We start from the raw sequence: 24,918 nt of genomic DNA on the forward strand, positions 1-24,918 counted from the left end.
ACGTCGCACAGTGAAAACAGTTTCTCCTCAGCAACCAGTAGAGTACAAAAACAGATGAACGTGTACGTGCAAGTGGCACATCATCCCTCTCGCGATCACCCTTGGCCTGTCTTTGCTCGCTTGGAACTGCATTCATGTTCAGGGGCCTGTAAGGCGTGATGGAGTGAGAGTGAGACTTGCATGTCGATTGCATGGCCGTCTCTACATCACCCCGCTCCCCTCTCCTCCCCACCCTGGGTAACTGCGGGGAGATTGGAATGACAGGATTGCAGCCTGATTACTCACAGTCCTGTAGGTTCGCACAGCGTCGACCCTCCCGCTCTTCTCAAGCCACACCAAGAGTGATGCTCAGATTTTTCTGCGGAGAGCTCGGCAATGGGCCGCTTCGCATTGTGCCAGATTAGGGCAACAAGCAGCCCACGGCCGCGGAAACCTGCACTGCATGGGAACATCCACAGGGTGCTGCAGCTTGCTGTGAAGGCAAGGTTTTCATTAGGCGCCGCCGCTGGGAGCAAATAGACAAGATATGATGAATGGTTGTATGCCCGCGTGTGCGTCTGCAGTTTTGTTAGCGCAGGACAGGGTTTTCCCCTTCTTTATTCCCCCTGCAGACTGTCCTGCTGATACACTGTAAAACCTCAAACTTGCTCTGGCTGACGGCCTCCTTGAAGGACACGGCAGCAAGCTTCAGACTCGTAATCGCAGCCCTCGAGCTGGCGTCATCATCGCCCGGCCACTAAAAGGAACATCACTTTTATTTTGATGCAATGTGACGTGATTAAGAGTGATCACTATCAGCCCGCGTTTGCCATGCGATGTGAGGGCTTTGGAAGTCATGTGTCTGCTCGTTGTCGTGAAGGGATAATGATGTGACGCGGTGTTGCCGGGTAATTAGAGGGGACCGACCACGTGGATGGGCAGAAGAAGAAGACTGCCCTTGAGAGGGATGGAAGCAGAGAAAAGAGAGATCGCTGCTGCTGCTGTTGTTTGAAAAGGAAGTTTATCTTGTAGTTCGTATGGCTTTGCTCACTTGAGTGGAGTAGTGAGAATTATAATCCTTTGACTCATCTTTAATCAACTTTTGTTATTATTCTTATAGTTGCAGTTGTAAAGTGGATGTAGATTTGATAGTATGTTATTATTTATGCTTCTTAATGTTGTTATGAAAGTCTTAAGATATGATTCATTTCTTTGACATTTGTCAAATATTCTACATGACACTACAATGTATCATTACATTATACTATACATCATTCTAGTGCAGCCTTTAGCATATATTAGCGCTACCAGTATATCAGTTCAACTCTGTCTGGATGATTATGCAATAAAAAAAAATCTCCATAAAACAGCTTATTAGCCCTCTGTTAACAGTCTCCTGTAAAAACGTGAGGCAGCTTTAGAGAGCGGGACCAACTGGGGGCGGTTTCAGGGGGGATCAGCGCTCTTTGTGACATCACAAAAGGTTGATTTAAAGAACGGCAGACTAAAGCAATTTATAGTAAAATTGACCATTTTACTTGTTTTTGTTTTTTTTTATTATTCATTGTTGTTGTAAATGACTTAATGGTGAGAATTAACACTGTGCTGTGTAACGAGCGTGCGTACGAGTGTGTGTGTGTGTGTGTGTGTGTGTGTGTGTGTGTGTGTGTGTGTGTGTGTGTGTGTGTGTGTACCCTCGTGCGCGTGCAGCGGTGTGATGAAAAATGTAGCGCTCTCACCCGAGAGAGAGAGAGAGTGAGAGAGAGGGAGAGAGAGAGACAGAGAGAGAGTGAGAGAGAGAGAGAGAGAGAGAGAGAGAGAGAGAGAGAGAGCATCTTGAAATCCCCCACATTGCTCGCGTATGTGCGCGCGTGTGCGTCGTGAACATTTTTGGAGGACTGGAGAGGGAAAAACAACTGAAAAGACACAAAGAGAGAAGAAGAAAGAAAGAAAAAAAGAAAGAAAAAAGATGCGATGAGGAGGGCTCCGCGCGTGCCGAGATGTCCGCTGCAGCTGATTTTTGGAGGCCCGCGTGCCGGCATTTTTTTCCTCCACCGCGAGCTTTAATCGAATAACCGAGGAGCCGCGCAGCTGCTGCCGGTATGTGAACGTCTTGACACGCTGAAGGTAAAAAACAAAAAACAAAAAAACAGAACCGGCTTTTTTCCGTCTCTGTTTTCTCCCTCTTCATTCTCTCTCCGTCTCTCTTTCTCTCTCTGCGTTTTCTTCTGCTTCTCCCGCATCAGTCGGATGCTGCGTGAGGTGGCTGGGCGATGATGCGTCGGAGGTTCTGGGCTGTGTGAGATTTTCGCATCCCCCCCTTTTATTTAAGAGTGGATACCCGGAGAGTTAACCTCGCCCTGGCAATGTAGTGTAAAAAAAAAAGAAAGAAAGAAAGAAAGAAAGAAAGAAAAGAAGAAGAAAGAAGAAGAAGAAAGAAAGAAAGACAAAAGGTGGAGCGGAGAGAGAGAGAGAGAGAAAAACCTGAGCAGTTTGTGCGGACCCGCCTTGCGACAGAACGGAAGAGGAGCAGATTTTGGAGGAAGGCAGGGGTGGCGGTGGTAAACATGCCTCATTTCGACCGGAGATGCGAGGATGCCCCCGGTCCGTGAGACCGCGTCTTCGCTGCGGAACACTCCGGAGCTCCTGGGCTGCAGACACGCACCGCTGAACGCGGCTGAAGGGGAGGCGGCGGCGGCGGCGGCGGCGGCGGCGGCGGCGGGCTGCGAGGCGCTCCAGCGCCCAACTTAAGCCACAACTGTGCACGTATGCGGCGTCAGGGGCCAGGCTGCTGACACCATCTCCAGGGAGACACCGAGGCACCCCCACCTCCCCTCCCTGCCCCCCACACCCCACCCACCCACCTCTCCATCCTACTGTCACATCCCCCTCCCTCCTCCTCTTCCCCAAGGAGCACCCCCCCACCCCCACCCCCCCAAAAAACCCCAAAAAACAAGAAACAACAACAACAACAACAACAACACTGGTCCAAGGACCACTGTGTGCCTACAAGCTTCCCCCCTGAAGGCTGTTTGGAGCGCAGCCCTGATGCATCTTGCGAGTGTGAAAACTTGGAGAGCCCCCTTGCCAGGTTTGCATCAGCAGCCGGGAGACGGAGCAGACGGCGACTCTGTGTGTGTCATGTTCGAGGCTGGACTCTCGCCTGCTCCCACCGACTCTCAGCCAAAATCTCTGCCCTGCCCCGTCTGAGCAGAGCGGCTCGGCCGAGGGTGAAGGGGGGCTAAACGGTATCAAGCGGGGCCAACAAACAGTTTACAGACATTCCTTTTCATTTCTCTCTCCACGCCTCTCGCGTTTGACCTCCCTAAACAAAAAAAAAAGGAAACTCCCACTTGAACCCCCTGCTGGTCTCCGTCTCTTTCTATCTGGGCGTGAGAGCACGCGGAGGACACTGGGGTCAGGATGCAGGTGTCGTTCGCCTGCACTGAGCACAACCTCAAGAGTCGCAGCGAGGACAGACTGTGTGGCCTTCGCACCGCCCCGCCTCCTGGGGGCAGCAGCGGAGGAGTAGGGGGCGGCGGCGGAGAAAGAGGAGGAGGAGGAAGTGGCGGAGGGGGAGGAGGCGGGGGAGGAGGTGGAGGAGGCAGCGGGCAGGGAGGCAACGGCAACTATGTCTCCCAGAGCTCGGTCAAGACCAGGGAGGGGTCCGGGGCCCGCCAGGCGCCGCAGGGCCACGCCCACATGAAGGAGGCCATCGGGCGCCACACCAGCATGAAGTACAGGTGAGTATGAAGCAGCTGGAGCAGCGCCAAGACAATAATAATAATAATAGTAATGATGGATTCCATTTATATAGCGCTTTTCTAGGCACTCAAAGCACTTTACATTGAACCCCTCATTTAGTCACACTACACACACACTGGTGTTGGTAAACTACATGCATAGTCACAGTTGCCCTGCGCAGACTGACAGAATGCATGGTAGGCAATCTGTGGACCCTCCGAATCACAACCCAACATTCACTCACATTCATACGAGGCAATGTGGGTAAAGTGTCTTGCCCAAGCACACAACAACAGACTGGGATGGAGTGGGATTTGAACCACCAACCTTGCGGTCATTGGACAACCCGATCTATCTCCTGACCACCTGATAGGAACGACTTCTCCTTCCAGGCTGGCATCTGGAGTCTGAGGTGAATAACTAGCATCCAGTGACGATGTTGACGTTGGCAAGACGTCACAGTAAAAAGGAGGCGTATTCTCGTAAAAGGGCTCAGGACAAGACAACGAAGCAATTTAATCCTGCATCAGCATAGCAAGGGGCAGAACCTCAGTGTCTGTTACAAGCCAATCAAAGATGAAAATGAGCTAAACCTCATAGCGCCGCTTTAACCTGGCAGTTACAACTCGGTTCTTCTTAAATGATTTGTATTACTCTAGCAAAAAACTCTTTGTAAAGTAGAGCTTTGTAAAGTAAACACAAAGTACACCAGCTGAAGGCTGAACCTTCTGTTTATGAGACAGAGGAGAACCAATCACATTTGTTGCTGCTAGTTTAGCCTTGTAGCTACAGCTGGGGGCTTTTTTTCATGAAAGGGCCAACATTAGCCGTGCGTCACTGCCCTGTGTTGAGTCAGTTTAATGAAACACTTGCCATGTAAGGGTCGGGAGTCGTGCGAAAACATGTTTTTCGCGAGGAAAAGCATCAAGTGTGGTTCTTTGTCTTCCTTTCAATGTGAAAATACCACCCTGATAAAACATATGCGCTAATCTCATCAGAGGCAGCTAGGCTCACTGTCACTTCCTGCTTTTCTTCTTTGTCTGCTCCTGGGGCTTCCAAGGACAGCTAGCAGCAACTTGCTCCCGGGCTCCGTCACAACTAAACGGAAGCTGTTGGGAATCCTAACACGTTTGAAAAGGCTTTGCGTCGCAGGATTGTGAGATGTACCCGTGAGAATCTAAGCTGCTGCAGTTTGGATGCGAGGTGAATGTGGGCTTAGGTTTCAACCGTTACTGACATGCGCTCCATAGCACAACATAGAGGTTGCCTACGTATTCATTAAGAGGGGAGAAGTGCACAGACAGCAGCGATAATTTCACTGGCATTCTAAAATAATAATAATAAAAAACAAACAAAACAACCTGTGACATTTACTTGCTGGAGTAAAAAGTGCTTACACAGGTGGATGCAGGAATGCTTATATAATCCGCAGCAAACAGAATGTTATCGCAGCACGACAGGCACTATGCATCCCATATATCAGCCACGGGCTCCAGTGTTTAATGCACGTTTTTACCCAAACACCAACCCCAGGACCCCCCACCCAGCATTTGATGGTGGTTTCAGTACCTAATTAGTGGATCAGCATATAAACCTGCAGCAATGTAGGGATTAATGGATGGAAAAACAGGTTTGATGCCAGATAGTTTGACTGAAGGATGACCGAAATGTCAAACATTTAATGTTTTGGCCTCTTGGTTGTTTGTAACAATATAACATTAATGTGTGATGGAGTCGTTTTGCCTTTTTTCCTAGGCTGGATAATGAATGCATTGGGAGTCAGCTGTGAATATTGCAAAATAGTTGTGACCTTCCCGCAATGCTGTATTGTTGCATTACAGCATTAATGCACTGGAAAGCATTAGAGCACACGCCAGTTTAGAGTCCCAGTGTTGAGCCTAAAAATAGCCAGAAGAAAAGAATATCTTCCCTTTTTTAATCCCATAAGTGGCAAATGCTGTTTCCTGCAGGCCCTCCGCTCATAGAGGACGATGGCCCGTTTCTGCGTAGAAACATTAAAGAAAGCGCAACTATCTGCAATCCATAAGAACCGAACCTCGCGCTGCCTGCCTCCATCAATTGCGAGCCCCGAACGTGAATCCCTGGGAGGGGCCGTTTAATGACCTGTTTTCCTGGTAATCAGGTTGATTGAATCGCTGCCATTCTCCGTGGTCAATTTAGTTTTCATTTAATAGGATGTTTAAAAAAGGAACGAGGCTCCGGATGAAACCTGGATATCTCCGTGGCTTCTTTTTCCCTTGCGTAGAATTGCAAAAGAACAGACTTCTGATTGGTCCAGATTATCCTGGTCGCTCCGCCGCCTCGGGAAAGGTGTCGCTAATAAGGAGCGACGCGGCAGCGATGAGTCTGTGGCGGCATATGCTCGCTTTCTTTCGCCGGGGGCGACACCCAAAGCAAAGCCTTTAAGGTTATTTTTTTCCTATTGCTCCCTCGTCGGCTGCACCGGCGTCGTTCATCAATCCCCTCGGCAGCGACACGGCCACAGAATGTGTGTTTGTGGCAGCTCAGTGGTCGCACGTTCTCCATTTTACACTGCAGTTGCTATCGGGCTGTCAGGGAGGAAGCGGGGAACGTCTCCGTGTGCCTCCAATGAGCGCGTGCAACCGTGCAGAGCGCTGCTGTGCGGTGCTTCCCCTGGCACGGGGCCGACCGAAGCCAGTTGAATCCTGCAGTTGAGGAGGGGTCAGGAGTAAAATCACCACCGTCTCTCCACGTCCTTCCACATGTCGCAACTGCGTGTGTTTGTCGTACACCTTCCACTATCTCATTAACCCGAGCGTCATCGCTCAGCAGCAAGTCACAGACACTGACACTTTCCACCAGTTATCACTCCCACAGGCCTCCGCGATCACCCGCTGCCCTCGCTCGCAATCTGTTCGACTCCCTTTCAACGGTAGCAGGTCGTAGTTCTGGACAATAATGCACAGAAACGTTTTGTCCGCCTGTGAAATCTCTGGATAACCAGCAGGGGCTGTGTTTTGTTTTGTTTTGTTTTGTCTTGGACATCTGGGTCCACCATCTGGTGGAAGGAGATACCTCAGTATCATTATTGATGAGAACTGGATGTTGTCCTTTTGCCAGCAGCAGGGCAGGAGTATTTCAAGCGCAGCTTTACCAAAAACTAGTTTTAGATGTTTGAATGAATTTCCCATTTGTAAAGATGCAATAGAGGGACTGATACTCATTGGCTTTGTGACAGAACAAGTGAGAGGAGTGGATGTGGGGACATCTTGTGGCCAGGGTGCATTCAAGTTCTTGGCTAGCCGTCTCCATCTGCTCTGCTTTATGATGCCAAGCCAAGCTAATTACAGTAGTGATTGGTTGTGGCTATTTATCGCAAGGATGTAAGAATAGTACAAAAGTGCACCTTGTGTTGAAGGTGGGCAGCACACTGTAGATCCTGCAAATTTTAGGAAGATCATACACATTTTCCCTCCCTTTCTTTGTCCACTCCAAGCTCAAAAAAACAAATATTAACAATGTCAATTTTGTCAAGCTATGACCCCATTGCGAGGTCTGTACAGGACTTGCTGCTCCAGCTTTTAAGGCATTGTGGCTTTTCTGCAAGAGAAGCTAATAACCTCAGACCCCACTGAAGATTCCAAAGTCAGGGCAGACCTAAGTAAAATTTGTTTTGAAGAAGACGATATTTTATAGCACGTTGATGTGCATTAATGGGCAATTTCTTAAAAAATAACAGGTACAAGAGACACACAATAACTTGGGTGGGGGAACACAGGGTGACAATGCAAACTGCTTCAAAACAAAGGCAACGCATGTTCCAAAATAAACTAGGACAGGCAACTAGTTAGCTAGAAGTATAACAACATACATGAAACCACATGCCATCCAACCTCAGACTAAAAACACTGCTCTAACTCTCACGTGGCCTTGCTAACGATTGAAGAAGGTGACGGAAGGACTGAAATGCCAAACGAAAGGGTTCTGAAACCAAAAAGTGAAGCACTCGAGTCACAACAGCGGTGGCTGCACGGGAGAGCAGAGGAGGCTCGCATATGCTCGCTTTTGTGCCGAGGTCTGGTCAAGTGTCCTGACATTCAAAACTGTGGTGTTCTCTGACAGAGCCCACTCAAACGGCGAGTTCTGAAAGGCCCGACACTCCATTGCTCATGGAGTGACGGTCGAGTAGGTCGGCGCTGATGAACAAACCACGCTTACATGTTGTTTACTGCCGTGAGACGGTGATCCAGCTTAACTCCAGTTACTCTCCCGCCAGGGTTTCTTTTTTCTTTTTTTTTGTCTTTTTAAATTTCAACAATCATGCATTTAAAGGTCCAGTGTGTAAACTTTGGCCTGATTTTTAGATTGCTAAATATATTGCTCACAAATACAGTGTGTACTCCTAGTACAATAAAAGTAATTTGTTTCTTCTACCCATAGAATGGTTCTTATATATAAGAATGTACATAGATCAAGGGCCTTGCTCCCAGTTAGCTGCCATCTTGCACGACCACATTTCTAAGGAAGCTTTGTGTGGACAGTCCAGAACGCCTGACAGTACGTTTCGTACTTAGGGTGAATGCTTGCTTCCATAAATAAAGCAACAGAGAAGGTGTACAAGGTATCTAATCTTGTGAGTGCAGGCCACCGTAGTTCACTGGCAAGCTCGGGAGCAATCCAAACCAAGCACTTGATGTCGCTGACCATAACCCTAATCCAAAATTGCCTCATACTTAAAAAAAAAAAAAAAAGAAGCTGCGGAACAATTAGGAAGCAGACTATTTCCTCCCGCCTTTGATTAGAAACCCTGTGGACGGCACGTGCATGCATTTGACTCGCAATGAATCCCGAAACAATGATAAAATATGGTGTTGGCAGAGTGCGAGTCATCATGAATAATGAATAGATGATAATTAAAGCCATTTGGCCTTCTAGTGTTGCCGTGATTCATTAGAACAAGTGGTTTGCGAGGCAGCGAGGAGAAGATCCTGCTACCTCCTTGACCTTCAGCTCTCCTCTCTACACACTTTTTCTTTCCTGCTGACTGAACCTGTAGATGATGTCACTCTGGTCTGGCCAAGGGTTTCTACAAAAAAAAAATACCCGACTGTTTTTGTCTTTCGGCTTCAGCCGGTTGGTGTGTTGATGAGGCCGACGCCAGTCAATATTTGTCTGGCGGATGAAAGCAGCGGCATGAGCTGCTTTGTCCGAGCAGCGGGCATCATAATCAGAGCCAGAAAATCCACGTCATGCCCTCCGAGTGGGCCGTCCAGCCAAAGTCAAAGTCTCGGATTGTCTCGCGGCCGAGACAAAGTCACCCTCGTTATGTAAGAGCGGAGACACAGGCTCGTCCGTGACAAGCCGCAGAAGGTTTTTGAAGAGTCTTGTAGAATGTAGAATAAAAATGTCTTTGTTAAACGTAAAACGTTAACCGGGTGCACCAAATGGAACCTTTTCATAAAGTTGCTGTTTTGTTTTTTATGGATATGTTTTGGATAAAAAGACGTGACCACTTTTGGTCGGTGACGTTTCAAGCGGACCACTTGATCCGGTTTGTGAGTGTTCCAGGCTTTCTATTGGTGCGGGTGTCACCGCTCAGCAGTGAACAAATCCGAACGACATCTGTAGCGAAGCAAATTGTTTTTCCAGAAAAGCCTCCAGTGATGATCTTTCCTGTTCTTGAGAAAATGTCGCAGAGTTCTGCTCAAACTGCGGCTAGTGCTGCATCTGCACAGGCTCACTGTTAGCAGCTAGCATTGCTCACTTCCTGTATTTCTTCATTTTTGTCTGCTGCTTTTAAATGCTGCAAGCAGCAGTGGCTTCCTGCTTTCCCCAAAACAAAATTAAAGTTTGTGTTGGTTGTAAATGGAATCTTAAGACCAAATGAGAGTGCTGTAGAGTGGATACTGACTGGCAAGATGGATGTGTGAGATATATGAGGAAAAAATCAGCTAAAAAAAAAAAACAATCAGAAATGCAGCTGCCTTGTCAGGCTGTTAAACTATTAACCGTTAATGGAAAAATGTGTATTTTAACCCAGACAATGAAGATGAGGTGTTTTTAATTATACTTTTAATTTCAAAGTCATTTTAAAAAACGTCTCTTCCAACAGTATCTGATTATAATTCACTGAGCTGTCAGGATCTGTATTTATGAGGCAGCAGATCAGAGATATCATCTCAAAATTCTGCTACACTCCCCCTTTAAAGTGACAGGAAACAGGGCAGCACAGTGCAATGACCCTTTCAGACGCTGAATTTCATTAATCAACTCTCTTTGAACACGCTGAGGGGGGCGGGGGTCCTCCAAGTCCAGACTATAAAGAGGTTTTTGTATCGCCTCACCCTGCAGCCACTTTTCACACCTCCAGGTTCCCTTCGGAGCGCAGAAGTGCTCCCGCGCATGTCAGACAAAAGAAAGGAGCGGCAAACAGCTCGCTTCATCATTTTAACGTCAGCTGGTGTCAGCCATGTTGTTATAGGAAATTTTAATTAATAGCTGGAGTCACAACCAGGAATAAAGTGTTTCTGTCTGATACGCCACATTAAAGGGGAGCCCGTCTGATTTTGCCTCATTTGCTGCGTTCACAGTGTGTGCATTTTGTAATTAGGACAGGCCGGCTTCATCGTTTACAATGTAACGCCATTGAAAATGTGGAGAAGCCTGCTCAGCGTAATTTATTCATGAGAAAGCCCCCTAATAATGGCTTTGTTATAAAATATCACGAGCAGTCTTCTTTTTCACTCAAAATGTCCATAAGATCGAAGAGAGAGGATTCTTTTATTTTACTATTTATTTCTTCTTCGGTTCCTCTGCAGCCGGCTCCCTCCAACCCGGGAAGCAAAAAACCCACCAACAGATCTTTGGATTATTCAGCAGAATAAGGCTGGTAATGGAGGACAAAGATGTTATCTTTTTAAATGATTTTCTTTCCTTTTTTTTTGCCAATGCTCGGCGGTTTTACGCTACTACTCAAATCCTTCCATTGTGTTTGAGGTGAGGGATGAAACCTCTGCAGGGAGGAGAAAAAAGGAAAAGGAATTCTTTGCAATTTTGAGTGATGTGACCCTTTGAGGGCCCCACAACGGTGACGACAGCATTATGAAAAGGAGAACAAGCGGGTTGTGCGTACTCGGGCACACACACACACACACACACACACACACACACACACACACACCTTGACTGGAGCGTTATTAATATCTAGGTGTACTTCCCCCCCGGAGGAGAGCCTGCTCAGCATGTGTGGCATTTTATGACAAGTGCAGAACAAAAAAAAAAAAAGAAACACCTCATCATTTACAGCCAGCCATCTGCATACAGTGTCTTCCTTCCTGTCTCAGGTGGAAGCGAACTGTAAATGTCAGCGCAGGGTTAAAATGCTGACTGCACCATGACGGGGCACCTGTGCATCTCCTCAAGCCACCCCCCCACCTGCCGCTCCCCCCCATTAATAACATTGCAGAGGAGCTGAGCCAAGTCTAATCACCTTGTTTGGAGCTTGTGATTTATGACGGCGCAGAGGAACAACGGGGCAGAGAGAGAGTGAGAAAGAGAGAGAGAAGAGAGGGGAGAAGCATCTGTGTTTGCATGCGGCGCGCTCATGCATGAGCGTATGCAGATCTGTGCCTGCGCCGGCGCACCCCTCCCGTCATGCGTGAACGTGCTCGCAAAGGCATCGATTGGCCCCACGCGGTCATGGATCCCCGCTCGCTTGTTTTCTTTTTAAGCAAAACATCCAGCGATAAAAGAAGGAAATATAGGCCAAGCGTCTGCGAACATACGTGAGTGTGTGCGTGTGTGTGAAAGCGAGTGTGAGGGAGGCTGTCACGGAGGAGATAGTGAGAGGAGGCGAGGGAGAGCATGTGTCTCTCCAGACTCACTGATAGTAATTTAGCAGACTGCAGCACTGCAGAGAGCCGTGCAGTGGAGTGCAGGGAGGGGGTGGCTGCCTGTCACACACACACACACACTAAAACAATGACATCCTTCCTGTCGCAGAGAAACACTCCCATCAAAAGAAAAATACTATTCGTATGGCAACACAGTCATGAGATTCAGCCGCTGCGACTCATTCTTAGAGAGTGTGGAGACGCAGAGTGTGTTTCTCTGGGAGGGGTGGAGTAGATGCTTGACATTCTCCTAATGCTGACTCTGTGTGTGTGTGTGTGTGTGTGTGTGTGTGTGTGTGTGTGTGTGTGTGTGTGTGTGTGTGTGTGTGTGTGTTTAATTGTTTTAACTGGGCCTGCCAGATGGAACGTTTCCTAATTCCTTTGGATGCGACTCACGTCCCCACTTGTTAAAGAGCCCATACGAGGCGTTCACATAGGAGAGGCAAAACTTGCACTTCCTGCCTATTACATTTTAAGCAGATGAGATTTTTCACTGTCAGATTACAATCGGGTGCCAACAGCTGGAGGCTTCCTCTCGGTAACACGGGACCAGCCCTTGGCTAGCTAGCTGCAGTGCGTCGCTGGCGTTTTACAAAACTCTTGCCAAAAACAGCAAGTAGTTAAGCGGAAGGACGATGTGTGTACCTGTGAAGTGTTTGGAAAATGGATAGTGCAGCAATGGCCCCCCACACAATGACAATGATATGTTGTTGACATGGCAGAAATTGCGTGCTAAACAGGCCATTGTTTCCGACATGCTCCTTATGTTTGTTAAAATTGTGATAAAGTAGTGTCTTGAAATTGTAGCGTATGCCATCGCTGCTTCCTTATTTTTTTGCAATTTGCAGAGAAGCAGGAGACAATGAAGCAGCAAAACAAACAAAAACATCAGTACTTGTGTCGAGTGTAAAATGTTATGTATGTTAGCCAATCAGAAAAGTCTTTTCATTTTTTTTGTCTTACCTTTGTCATGAAAATCTCTGGCAGTTACTTCCTGTGTTTCTGCCTTGTCTTCTTCTTCTTGGGCATTCTTCTTGTGAGCAGCTGGCTGACCCTCCTTTGGAGGCTGGCAAGACGGATGAGCAAAATTACGCTATTGGAAATGTAGGCGATCCAATTTCAGTGCAAGCGTTGCAGTTTTTCATTGTTCTTTCCCTGTATCCTGGATCCAGGATTGATGGAAGCAATAAATTCACAGTCGATGGAAGGAAAAACAAAGGACAACATTGAACTCTTTGCAAAAAACAACAAAACAAAACACTGACAAAACTGTACAATTTTTTTGAACGGACTTTAGCCCTTTTTTGTAATGAACCTTTAACTAGCAGTCAGTGTTTTTGCAGTGCTGTTATTCCAAACTCATAAAACGCTCTTTACCTCCTTGAACTTCTTTTGACTGATGTCAGAAAGGAAAAAAAGCGGAATCTGAAGGATGATGCGTATAAAACAATGATAAATTAAGAACAAAACGCATTGAAAATAATATTTATGTGGAAAAAATGTCGACCTTTTATTCAAAAAACAAAACAAAACATAAAACTCTTTGAAGCTTGTTTTCTCCTGTGCGCCTCATTTATATTTACTCCCGACGTTCAAAGAGGCTGTTAGTGTGAGCGAACAGGCAGAGCTGTCACCAGCTGACAAACGGTGAGCGCCAGAGCCAGATTACCATACAAAGAAGCTCCGCGGCATCAAAACCCCGCTGACGCCTTTCTGTCCCTCCCTGCATGCAGCATTCCTGAACTTCCACCTGTGCGCTATTTTCACCGAGTTTAAAGGGATGACACAAACAACATGCGCTTCACACCTACATGCAGCGCACGCATACAACGCTGAGACACATGCACACACACACACACATACACACAGAGAGAGCAAAGGCTCGCACAGTGGCACAGACACAAATGCTTACATATGCAGGAATCTAAAAATAGCCTAAGGTCAGGCATTAAAAATAGACCAAGGGGTGTAGTGGGGGGTAGAGAATAAAAAGCAGGACTCGTTGGACTGAGTCTAAACGCTCTGACAGACTGTCTCTCTGCATTTGGCTATTTGTGGTGGACGCAGGCAGGCAGACAGGCAGAGAGGAGCGAGAGGCGCTGGAGATGAAAAGACGGCGAGCAGCGAGTTGCGCTGCAGTTCTGCTGCCTCTCCAGCTGGCTCCCCGGCTAATTAGAATGGGGGAGAGCGCACACGGCGTCGGGGGGGAGAGCAAGCAGCAAGCATGAAGCCCACACCATTTTTCAGCTGTACACGCTCTCCCGTGGCTAGAATTGCAGCAAGGGTTGTTTTTTCCCCCTCTTCTTCTCCCCCACTGTCGTCCTCAGCAGCAGCAGCTCCACCACCACCACACTGCAAACCCTTCACAATTCAGCTGTCTGTATAATCACATGTGGCATTCTGGGTAATGGGACTCCTCTTTGGCTTATGGGGCATTTTGGGCCATTTATCACACAAGGGCTGAGTAGCCCTTTTTCCCCAGCCTGAGCCCTGAGCCGCCCCGAACCGGCCCCCCAGAGGTTCTTCCACTGAGCCAGAGTGATGCGCTGAGCCGTTAATAAAGGGAGGTGGGTCAGTCATTTCGCAATAATTATAGCCCAGCAGCCACTTAAGCACAGGTGACTTCATCCTAGCAGCGGTTGGATGTGCTCACTAATGAGAGCGACACAAGTTCCTGGGTTCGGTTCCCAACTGAAGCCTTTCAGAATGACTTTGCACATTTTTTTTTTGTATACTCGTGTTAGAGTGGTGGCTCCACTGCGCAGCATCCTAACGCAGCACACAGAGGTGCAGGTTTTCTTTAATCAGCGACTTCAAATTTCCCAAAGGTGTGTTTAAGCGTGTGAATTTGTCTTCATATGTCAGGCCTGTCCAGGGAGGGCCACACCTGTGACCAGGTCAGCTGGAACTGGCTCCTGGGAGGCTATAAAAGCCCAGGCTGGATGAATGGGTGGACGGATAGATGTTTGATAGATGGGTGGATGGATGAATGCAAGGATGGATGGAGGGATTAGTGGTTGGATGGATAGATTGATGAGAATAAAATCATAGTCAAGCCTGAACTCGCTCTTATTGTTTAAAGTATTGTTTAAAACTAAAAAAAACTATTGTCAATGATGTTGGGAGTAAGAGTTTTAGTTGTGCCTATCAGTGATAGAAAAATGCATATCAGAAGATTAGATACCATTGTTATTGTTAAATGCCACAGTGTCTCATCATGCAGTACAATCGTATTGTACAGTCAGTACATTTGTGGACCTGCAGCGTTATTCTGTTCTATGTTGGGGCCCAGTTGTCCTCAAGACTTCAGGGTTTTGTGGTGCTGCCCAACATAAGCGACTAGCAGCTGTCAATATATGGAGAATCAAATGGCTCAGAAATAACGCAGCAGAGACAGCCGGCTCCTCCAAAACACTCAGGTTGACTCTCTGCTCCCCTGCATCACCAACGCCACAATAAGATCGCATTCAAGATGCAAACCCCCCCCCAAAATAACCTTGCATTAATCTGGAAACTTTTCTATTTGTCTGTTGCTCTCCGATTCTCATTTTGGCCTCCCTTCTCTCCCGACCGCAGGAACCTGGGAAAGTCGGGCCTCCGTGTTTCCTGCCTGGGGTTGGGTGAGTTTTTGCGCCGCGACTGGAAAAACGTTTCTCCCCGTCTCAGCCCCGTCAAACAAAACCAACGTCTCCGTCTCCCCTCTCCTTCCAGGCACCTGGGTGACGTTCGGATCGCAGATCTCTGATGAGGTGAGAGCTCCGCTGTCGACCTGCGTTTACGAGAGACGTCCATCCCCGGGCACGTTCTCTTGGCAGGGACCCTCTAATGCAGATCTGAGTCGTAGTTAGCAGCCTGTTCTAAAAGCCCTCATAGCGGAAGTATTAGATTTTATTACTACCCTGGTTTTTTATTTTTTTATTTTGCTGCGTCAGTTCGCAAATTCCCTCGTGCAATGCTGACTATTCCTCCCTCTGTCTGTTTTCTTTCTGCTTGGCGTCAGATGGCGGAGAACCTGATGGCTGTGGCTTATGAGAACGGGGTGAACCTCTTTGACACGGCAGAGGTGTACGCTTCCGGAAGGTGCGGCTCCGCCCAAGAAGTGAAATGTTGCCAATGTTTCCTATAAGTTAAATGCGATGGTTCCCCGGCTGACAAAGCACAGCTCTTTCTTTCTGCAATCGTGCATCTCTGTGTTTCCTGTGTGATCTTTACTCTGCTTCAGCCCATCAAACTAAACGTGGCGTCTCTTCACAGAGCGGAAATCACTCTGGGGAACATTATCAAGAAGAAAGCATGGAGGTGATAACACACTTTTTCATCCCCCGCCTGAATCGGGCGCACGTTAAAAGCTTTCTTACTCTTTAAGGTCATGAATTTACTTATAAAAAGCGGGGAGAAAAAATGTAATCCCCCCAGTAATTCCTCGCTGTTTGGAAGTGCACAGCATGTTTTGTTACTGTTGGAACAGGCACCATTAGATTATCTCAGGGGACATTTGTGCTTTTTAGAAAAACAGGCAGTTTTAGCTTCAGAGAGACTAAAAAAAAAAGGATGTAATGTAAAAACTCCCACAGCACAAATCACAGGAGAAAGCCCCAAATGGAGGGGGAAAGGTTTTCTCATACATTTAACATTTAAGTGTTATTTTGACATCTTTAGAATAAGAATAAAAGTATAAAGTATATTCACTATTCAAGATCTTTGCTGCCATTATGTGCAAGCTCAACAACATTCTGAGTCTCTTGGCTTTCGCATAGAAAGAAAAATAAAAAATAGAAATATACATTCAAGTTGTTGTTTTTTAAAATACAGCACATATAAACAAGTTTTAAAAAACAAGATGTTGAATATAAAATATATGAAACACCTCTATATTTAAAGAATTAAATGAAATAATTCGTAGTGTGAGAAACATTGCAAGCATTTCCTGCTTGTAACCCTCTGCATCTTCATTCCAGGCGTTCAAGTTTTGTTATCACGACCAAAATATACTGGGGAGGACAGTGAGTACATTTAAAAATGTCATTATTATTGTTTTCTAATGTAACATTCTCGTTAAGTGTCACTAATGTGTACTTCAATGCCCCCACAGGGCGGAGACAGAGAGAGGACTCTCTAGAAAGCACATCATTGAAGGTAAATGTTTATGCCTTTCATGGCAGAGCGTTAAAACCTGGACTTTGATTTCACCTCTTTTCAAACAGCACCTGATATTATTCCTCTTGGTAGGTTGGTAGGGAATTATTGTTAGAAAATTGTGGGTTTTTTTGTTTTGTTTTTTTATGTGAGATCATTTCCAGGCTGCAGCTAGCTAAACAGGTAAACCAATACATATATGCACGTGTGCGTGTGTGTGTGTGTGTGTATTGAAATTAGATGGGGTGCACTATTTTCATTAAAAAATTAAAAAAATTAAAGGGGGAATAAAGGGGCGGGCTCGTGTGATTGGATGAATGCGTCGCCAGCAAAGAACGACAGAAGCAGGAGGGGTCAGATGAGGAAACTTGTCACCATTGTTTGTGCAGACACTTCCATCAGCTCCACCTTCCCAAAAATAGCCCGGCAGAAAAGCCAGTGGGCTAATGGTCCTTTCCTTTGTCTGCTTCGTCAGCCGTGCGGCCTCGAGGTGGCTGTTTACTCAGGACGCCAGGCGGCGTTTTGACTTTCACTGATGTCAGGCTTCTCATTTGCTGCGTGCGTCAAGCTTTACTTTGTCACTCCTCCTACTCACGGGCTTTACTTTGAACTTACTTGAACTCCGCTGAAGGGACAGAGAATGTTGTGTTGCTAGGGAGAGCCACAGACACAGTCAGACTTGTTCAAATAGTACATAAGCATTTTAGAAAATAAAGAGGAACTTTTGTTTAATCCACAATATGACTTTGTACATTATCATACGTGTTAGAATATTTATTGTATTATTTTCTGAGCTATAGATCTTGTAAAAAAAAAAAAAAAAAAAAAGGGGAGGGGGGGGTGGCATTCATTATTTGAGGATGATGCAGCAACTTTCCCTGCTTTTTCTCAATGGCTAATTTTGTTAAAGGGCTAATTCACCAAAAATTAATTTACTCTGTATCGGTTGAGGCTCTGGTGGCATTTTCTCACCAGTGTGTCTGTTACAGAGTCTGACAAATGAAAAGATCCACCGATACCAATGTTCAATGTATCAAATATCGCTTGTCGCTCATAAAGCCTTCGGACACTTTGGCTTAGAACGGCAGCGTTAACACTCTGGTTTTTTGCCAGATGATCCACTGTAGCCTCCCAGTCAGCCCCTGCGTCTGAGAGGACGCCACAGCGAGCGCTCTCCCTCTACAGTACGCTGAAACCTTCTGACAGTTCCTGCAGCCTTGAGCACCGTCACGATAGAATTGACTGTAAAGGAGCAGCTCTTGGCAGCGGGTAAACACACGGCAGCTGCGTCGCTGCATTCAGTTTTGGCCTTTAAACAACTCGTCATGACTGATGACGTATCCAGAGTAGACTCTCGCTTCAAGCACTGCTGTGATATTTTGGCACATGCACGCACATGCACATGCACACACACACACACACATGCCAACAAACCTGCTTGAGTTCATCGATCCCTTCACTTTGGTAAAGTTCAAGGCCGTGTGTCACTTTGATTGGCTGAGAGGTTTACCCAGAGTCCATGTTGATGGTAGCTAATGTGTGACTGTCTGCTGTTGGACAGGTCTGAGAGGATCATTGTCCAGACTGCAGCTGGACTACGTGGACATCGTCTTCGCCAACAGGAACGATGTCAACAGTCCGATGGAGGGTGAGTCATAGCCATCGACGATACATAAACGCGCTCTCTGCTGTTTTCGGCACAATAGTGCGACACGGCAGCTTGATTCGAGCGCTCAAGCTGTGCAACTGTGACTTGCAGAGATCGTCCGCGCCATGACGTTCGTAATAAACCAGGGGATGGCCATGTACTGGGGGACGTCCCGCTGGAGCGCCATGGAGATCATGGTGAGGGGCCTCTACGTCACCATCAGTGGCTGTGTGTGTGTGTGTGTGTGTGTGTGTGAGAGAGGTCGCTTTGTTCCAAACAGTCACTACAATATATCGTCCCGTATATCTCCCCCTGCTGTCCACCAGGAGGCGTACTCAGTGGCCCGCCAGTTCAACCTCATCCCGCCTGTGTGCGAGCAGGCAGAGTACCACTACTTCCAGAGGGACAAAGTGGAGGTGCAGCTCCCGGAGCTCTACCACAAGATCGGTGAGAGTCCAGCAGCTCTCTCTCTCTCTCTCTCTCTCTCTCGCTTTCTCTCTCTCTCCCTCTTTATTCTCGTCTCTCGCTCTACTCATTTAATCTTCATTTGGCTCCATCCTGACGCGTCTCTCGCCGCTCCACCGTTTCAGGCGTCGGCGCAATGACCTGGTCTCCACTTGCTTGCGGATTAATCACAGGGAAGTACAGCGACGGCGTGCCAGAGTGCTCCAGAGCGGCAATGAAGGTCAGTTTGATTGGAGCGGCCCTCCTCGGGGGGATTCCTCTCGCTGAGCACCGGCCCGAGTGTAATTCTCTCCCCGATCAGCGGGGCTGCGGCCGTGTGAAATCAGCACTGTATCAACGCTTTTCTCCATTTTCTCCCCGCTGAAGGGATACCAGTGGCTGAAGGAGCGCGTGAACAGCGAGGAGGGCCGCAGGCAGCTTGTCAAGATCAAGGAGCTCCACCTACTGGCCGACAGGCTGGGCTGCACCGCCGCGCAGTTAGCCATCGGTAATAAGATGTCACGTGTCCACGTGTTGCGGGGTGGAATCCTAAATATGATGATGAAAAACATTTTCCTATAAAATGACTGACAAAGCAGAAGCAAGAAAAAATACTGAAACGGAAGAAGGAAACAGATTGAAAGCCATTTTTCAGCATTTGGTGCTTGTGCATTCGTGACTTCTTCCTCTTCTTTTTCTTCTTCTTAATTTGTAATAACTTTTCTGAAAAAACATTTAATTATCAATAATGGATTATCATAATTACAATTTGTTATACAAAAATGTTTCCATCCTCTTTTTTTCTCATGATATAAATAATCATTATACTGATACAATAATTTATTCTGATTTATCATTGGTGTAATTACTATAATAGTAATTCATTATCATTAACATTCATTACTTTAATAATTTTTCCTTCTTCTTCCTATTCCTCTTCTTTACTATCCTTATTATTGCAAGCAGCTCTTCTTATTCTAATTGATTGTATATGATTTCTATATCTAAACTTACAGAACATTGTGTGTTTTGGCTCCTGGTTCTCAATGGTTGTTTTCTCTGTCCTGCAGCCTGGTGTCTGCGCAGTGAGGGGGTCAGCTCAGTCCTCCTGGGTGTTTCCACCACTGACCAGCTGCTTGAGAACCTGGGTGCCCTTCGGGTACATTTTTTGAAATGCTTCTGTCTCAGCCCCAGTTGAAACTAATACCTGCTATTCTTCAGCATCCTGAGCAATATTTCGGACTAATTAATATTGTTTTTTCCCTCTCTTCTTCTCAGATTTTGTCCCAAATGACCCCTCAAACGATTACAGAGATTGATGCCCTGCTGGGAAACAAGCCACACTCAAAGAAAGAGCTGCGTGCATGAAAACAACGACATGAGCGACGGGTGACATTTAAAGAAGACGGAGGGAGACAGTGACATTGGGAAACATCGCTTTTTTTGCTCTGCTGTATACTCAACAACTTGCATGTCCTCAGCAACATTATGCTTCCAGTAAGCGCGCAAAATCATGATGCGCAGCACATTGTGTTACATACGGAGGGGAAAAATCTTCAATTGTGGATTTAAAAAAAAACAGCCTAAAAACTAAAATGACAACATGTAATACGTATATTTCTCACTGCCGATTGTTCAGAGACTAATTATTCCCATCCAGAGACTCAGAGAGCTTGAACAATACTCACTCTTGTTAATTAAATGTACTATTGTGGAGAAGGAAAAAAACAACAGACAACTCTCTGCTTTAATGCAACCTTACTGCGTGAACGGTGCTTTCATTGGACAGGTCCTTTCCTTGCAGCTGCCTGTTAACTCTGTATGACGTTCAGTACCCAGCAGCCAGAGATCTAAAGGCTAGCACTCATGTGTCTCAAGCCTGACATTTCCCATAGTGTGCATGTGACTGGTCTGCTATACGCTCATGGCTCTACAGGGTTGGGAACAATGGGTTACTTGTTAAAGTTGCTTAAAGTCATCTGACCATGAAATTAAAAAAAAAAAAAAGGATCCATAGTGGTACTTTTGAAATAAAAACCTCACGGATCTCACTTTAATGCTTGCTGGAAAAGTGATTGGCACCACAAACTTCAGTTATGCATCAGTGGGATGTACCGCAATGTTAAATCAACCGCCAGACTTTGAAAGTATCTCTCCCAACCCTGCCTCTTTCTCAGCAGTCTGTTTGCCTCCTCTGTTTGTAAACTGTGCGCATGTCCCTTTAAGAGAGAATAGCCCAGACAGCGTGTCGGTGTGGCATGGCTTTTTATGGCTTACGTAGATTTGCAGTGCACTTGTAAGCCATCTTTGTTTGATTCTTTCTTTTTTTTTTATAGTTCTTTTTATCTTGGATCTGTGGCAGGCGATCTTGTGGCTGCCGTGTCCTTCTCTTCTTGTTTTGCCCTAAAACTGTATCAATAGATGCCGACATCACAGTCAATGGGCAAAGAACGACACTGGTCCTACATCTGAAAAAAATATATAGATATATGTGCGTGTGTGTGTGTGTGTGTGTGTGTGTGTGTGTGCGTGCGTGAGCGGCAGAGGGACCATGTGCAAAAGGTCAGAGAGCGAAGTGAAGGACACACTGTGTTAATCTTTTAGTTTTTAAACGGAGCAGACTCAAATGAGAAGCCTGAGTTTATCAAACTTGATATTTCCTCTTGCCGCAGGTCTTGAGGTAGAGACTTAGCAAATGTAACCTTTTTTGTGAAAAATCTAAAAATATAGCTTCTCCGCTCATTTACTCTGGGAGATCCGTCTCTGCATCGTTTGTCCCCATGCACTGCACTCTTTTTTGTTTTAGACTCTGCATTTCATGTCTGTTCCCTTTAAGTTCGCGTTGACTTCAGTAGTTTGTAATGTGAACGAGGGGACTCTGAGAATTTTTTCCATTGCAATTTTCTTTCTTTTTCTTTGAAACGCAATAGGGTTTTGGGTTTGTTTTTTGTTTTTTTGTTTTTTTTACAATCGCAGCTGAACTGTGAACTGTATAGGCTCTGTTGTTTTGACATAATGAGACAAGATGAAGGAACTGCTAAAGGAGCAGCAGACGTGGCTCCTCTCTGTGACCGACTGTAGCTTCCAGTTGTACATAGATACCACAAAACGAAACCTTGAAAATATGTAATTCTGGCTGGATCACTTTTATTTTGCTGTCTTGCAACAAAGAGAAACCAAAAGACAAAAAAGACCGCTCAGTGAATGTACTACGTTATTTGTTTGTGACCCTAATGCCATGTTCTTGCAGGTGGCTCTTCCTTTTTGACTTTATCCCATAAAGTCCTACAGGGCTGCAGAGCTCGACACCTTCATGTTTATCTTCAGTCACACGCAACTCTTGCATATCAAAGTCCAACAGGGTTTTGACTTAGTGCCCTGAAATTGGAGGTGGCAGAAAAGTCATCAGACTTTTCATATTAATGTATGGGAATTAAACCTTACTGACTAAAAACAAATTACAGAATATACCTTTATGTAATGTCCCAAAATGACTGAATTTTAAACCATTGTCTTCTTATTTTATCTTCTACCTTTCTATGGTCAATAGAGAAAAAACACACTATTTATGTGAACAACAGGACAGAAGATAGAAAAGGAGAACCTCTACCTGGTCAGTTGACGCAACTACACACCGAAATACAGCTATAAAGTCCCCTTCCTTACTGTTTCTTGCTTTTATTAAACTGGCACACAGACTACTATGGGCCGTAGCCAACGCCAGAAACAGTGAACAGCTTTTCTTTTTCACACTCAAGCTCACACGAGTCTCTCCTTTTCCACTTCCGCACTCTCGAACGCACACGACAGACCTCAGCCAATCACAGGCCTTCACTGGGCAACGTCCCCCAACAACATAATCAAATAAACACAGAACAGAACACAAGTGAACAACAGGACCAACCGAACGCTACACAGCTCCTATTTTGATGCAATACATATTTTTCAGATTTTTGGTAATAATTCTCTATATTTACAAAAATGGAAGGATAAGCACGATGCAACAGATGGATTTGCCCGTGTTTTCATCCTGTTGTCAGGAGCCTTTGCAGAAAAAAAATTTGAGTGCATAAGAAGGGCACTTTTACCACAGCCTACGTACTATCCTGCCAATCCTGCCTGTGTGTGTGTGTGTGTGTGTGTGTGTGTGTGTGTGTGTGTGTCCTTAGTGAGGCAGCTGCGTGTGCGCGTCTTCTGCTGCGACACATGTTCACCACAAACGAAAGGGAAAAACAAGCATCTGTTAGCGGCGCTCCTGCGTGCCATCAGAGTGATAGATGAGACGCGGCGTACGAGTGCACCGCAGAGAAGCTGACAGAGATTATCATATGCGCTGGAGAGCCTTGGATGTGTCACCGCCAACGCTGCTCTCGCCGCATGATTCATCCTGCCTGCGAAGCAAGCTGGTTGAACAAGGTGATGAAAAACAAACTGAAGAAGTGGCCGCTTCAGCAGCGGAGCAGACTGGAGATTTACAGTCACCTGGCCGTGACCACCGAAGTGTCTTCGGCGCTCCGTGCCAAGTCCCACCTTTATTTATTGTGTGAATGATAAGAGGCAATCAGGAGGGGGTCCGCAATGGCCTTTGCAATGGCTGGTTGTTGAGGCTTATGGTCGAACCTTTGCAGCTAACGTTGCATTCTGAGAAAAGATGACTGAATGGGGTTGGCTCTTTTTAGCCAAGCACGGCGTATTTAATCAAGACTGAACACACACTTGTTTTACAGATAGAAAAACAGAAGAAGAACTTCACCTACGTACATGGAAGTTTTTAATAAGTGTTTCCCCCATGTGGTCAATTATGGAATCGCACATAAAACTAAACTGAGGACACAATACCATGTCAATTCTTAACACTGGTGTTCACCCAAAGAGGGTCTTCTCAACAGAAATCCCTTTAAAACTAGTGTTGTTGTCATGGCCATGTAATGATGGAACGTGACGTCACAGGGTCGGATGGGTAAACACGGAGCTGAAAATTAATTGGAGCTTTTAAAAATATGTTTGTTGGTGAACACGTGAAGAGTTTGCTTGTTTACATTCTCCATTCTCAGTATTTTTCATCCTGTCGTTGTGAAGAATACACTTTAAACAATTGAGAAAGTACAAAAAGGATGGATAGTAATACAATATCTCAAACAATGGTCCTTGGCCTGCTTTTGTCATGAAAAACAAACAGAAAACATGCATACGATCTCAGCTGTGGGTCACGTCTTAAAAATGGCGTGCTTTTAGTTTGAAGGGTATGTTTGCTGTCGATGCAGCTGACAGTGCTAAGTAGGTGGAGACCATTTCCTGCAGTTCTAATTGAGACCCGCCTTTTCACGGCAAAGATGATACTAATTAAACAAGGTGAAGCACAGCTGCGACCACATGAGGTATGAACTTTCTTACAAAAATACACCGCTACTTACGCCCACTGTAGAGTGTTCTGAATATCGCCCAAGCCTCGTGGTTAATTCCTTGCTATGTGACTGTATGATTGTAGAGGTTTTGTGTATCGTCTTTTTGAAACTGTTCCTTGGCATTTGGACTATTTTATGTTTGTGCATGAAAGCGAAGTTAGCCGCAACATCATGTTAACTAATGAATAAAGTGCTGTTGATCGACTAGGATTTCTACACAGCTGTTCACTACGTGTCCACTGATGCTGGGTCATTACAGCCAGCTACATACGTTTTCCTCAAACTTTTTATCCAAAGAAGCACCTTTTCTTTGTTTTGTTTTGTTTTTGTTTTTGTTTTAATTAAAATGCAGCTAGTTTAGTGCTAAAAGAAATATTTCAATCGTTTGCATTTCCCTTTAAATAAATTCCAGAAGTTGGTTGGGTCACAACTTGCCATGAAGAGGTGAAATCCAGAAGCCAGATCAGTTTGGGAGCCCCTGATTTAGAGGTCGTTCTTGAACGAAGGGCCAACTCAAGCTGTCAAAAGCATTGGTGACAATTATTTTCACTCGTATTGAAATTTTGCAGACACTGATTGCACGGCTCATGTTTGCCCTAAATTCATGCCTGCTGTTTTCACATCTGTTGAATCACATTCAGCTCCATCCAGGTCACAAAACAGCATCATTTTGACATGCCCTAAGCTG

General features: G+C 45.9%; 1 protein-coding gene across 1 annotated transcript; it reads left to right on the forward strand.

The window, feature by feature from the left end:
* The first annotated feature begins 1,761 nt into the window (after positions 1–1,761).
* Positions 1,762–22,283, forward strand: LOC142884707 (voltage-gated potassium channel subunit beta-2-like). The gene is made up of 15 exons (XM_076020546.1): positions 1,762–2,106; positions 2,226–3,722; positions 15,174–15,217; positions 15,309–15,346; positions 15,598–15,677; positions 15,852–15,896; positions 16,556–16,600; positions 16,690–16,733; positions 18,295–18,381; positions 18,493–18,578; positions 18,708–18,828; positions 18,972–19,066; positions 19,213–19,333; positions 19,896–19,984; positions 20,104–22,283. Exons 2-15 carry the CDS (start codon positions 3,403–3,405, stop codon positions 20,191–20,193), a joined length of 1,305 nt encoding a protein of 434 aa, XP_075876661.1. The 5' UTR covers positions 1,762–2,106; positions 2,226–3,402; the 3' UTR covers positions 20,194–22,283.
* The last annotated feature ends 2,635 nt before the right edge of the window (positions 22,284–24,918 follow it).

The sequence above is a fragment of the Nelusetta ayraudi genome, unplaced genomic scaffold (assembly GCF_046127955.1).
Source record: "Nelusetta ayraudi isolate G7.1 ecotype Tasmania unplaced genomic scaffold, CSIRO-AGI_Nayr_v1 ptg000011l, whole genome shotgun sequence".
Classification (NCBI taxonomy): domain Eukaryota; kingdom Metazoa; phylum Chordata; class Actinopteri; order Tetraodontiformes; family Monacanthidae; genus Nelusetta; species Nelusetta ayraudi.

What these genes read in the sequence shown, in the direction of transcription:
- LOC142884707 (XM_076020546.1), top strand. Translation starts at nt 3,403, where the DNA reads ATGCAGGTGTCGTTCGCCTGCACTGAGCACAACCTCAAGAGTCGCAGC. An exon ending in TAGAAAGCACATCATTGAAG is followed by an intron (nt 16,734 to 18,294) that starts GTAAATGTTTAT and finishes GCTGTTGGACAG; the next exon opens with GTCTGAGAGGATCATTGTCC. An exon ending in GCTCCAGAGCGGCAATGAAG is followed by an intron (nt 19,067 to 19,212) that starts GTCAGTTTGATT and finishes TCCCCGCTGAAG; the next exon opens with GGATACCAGTGGCTGAAGGA.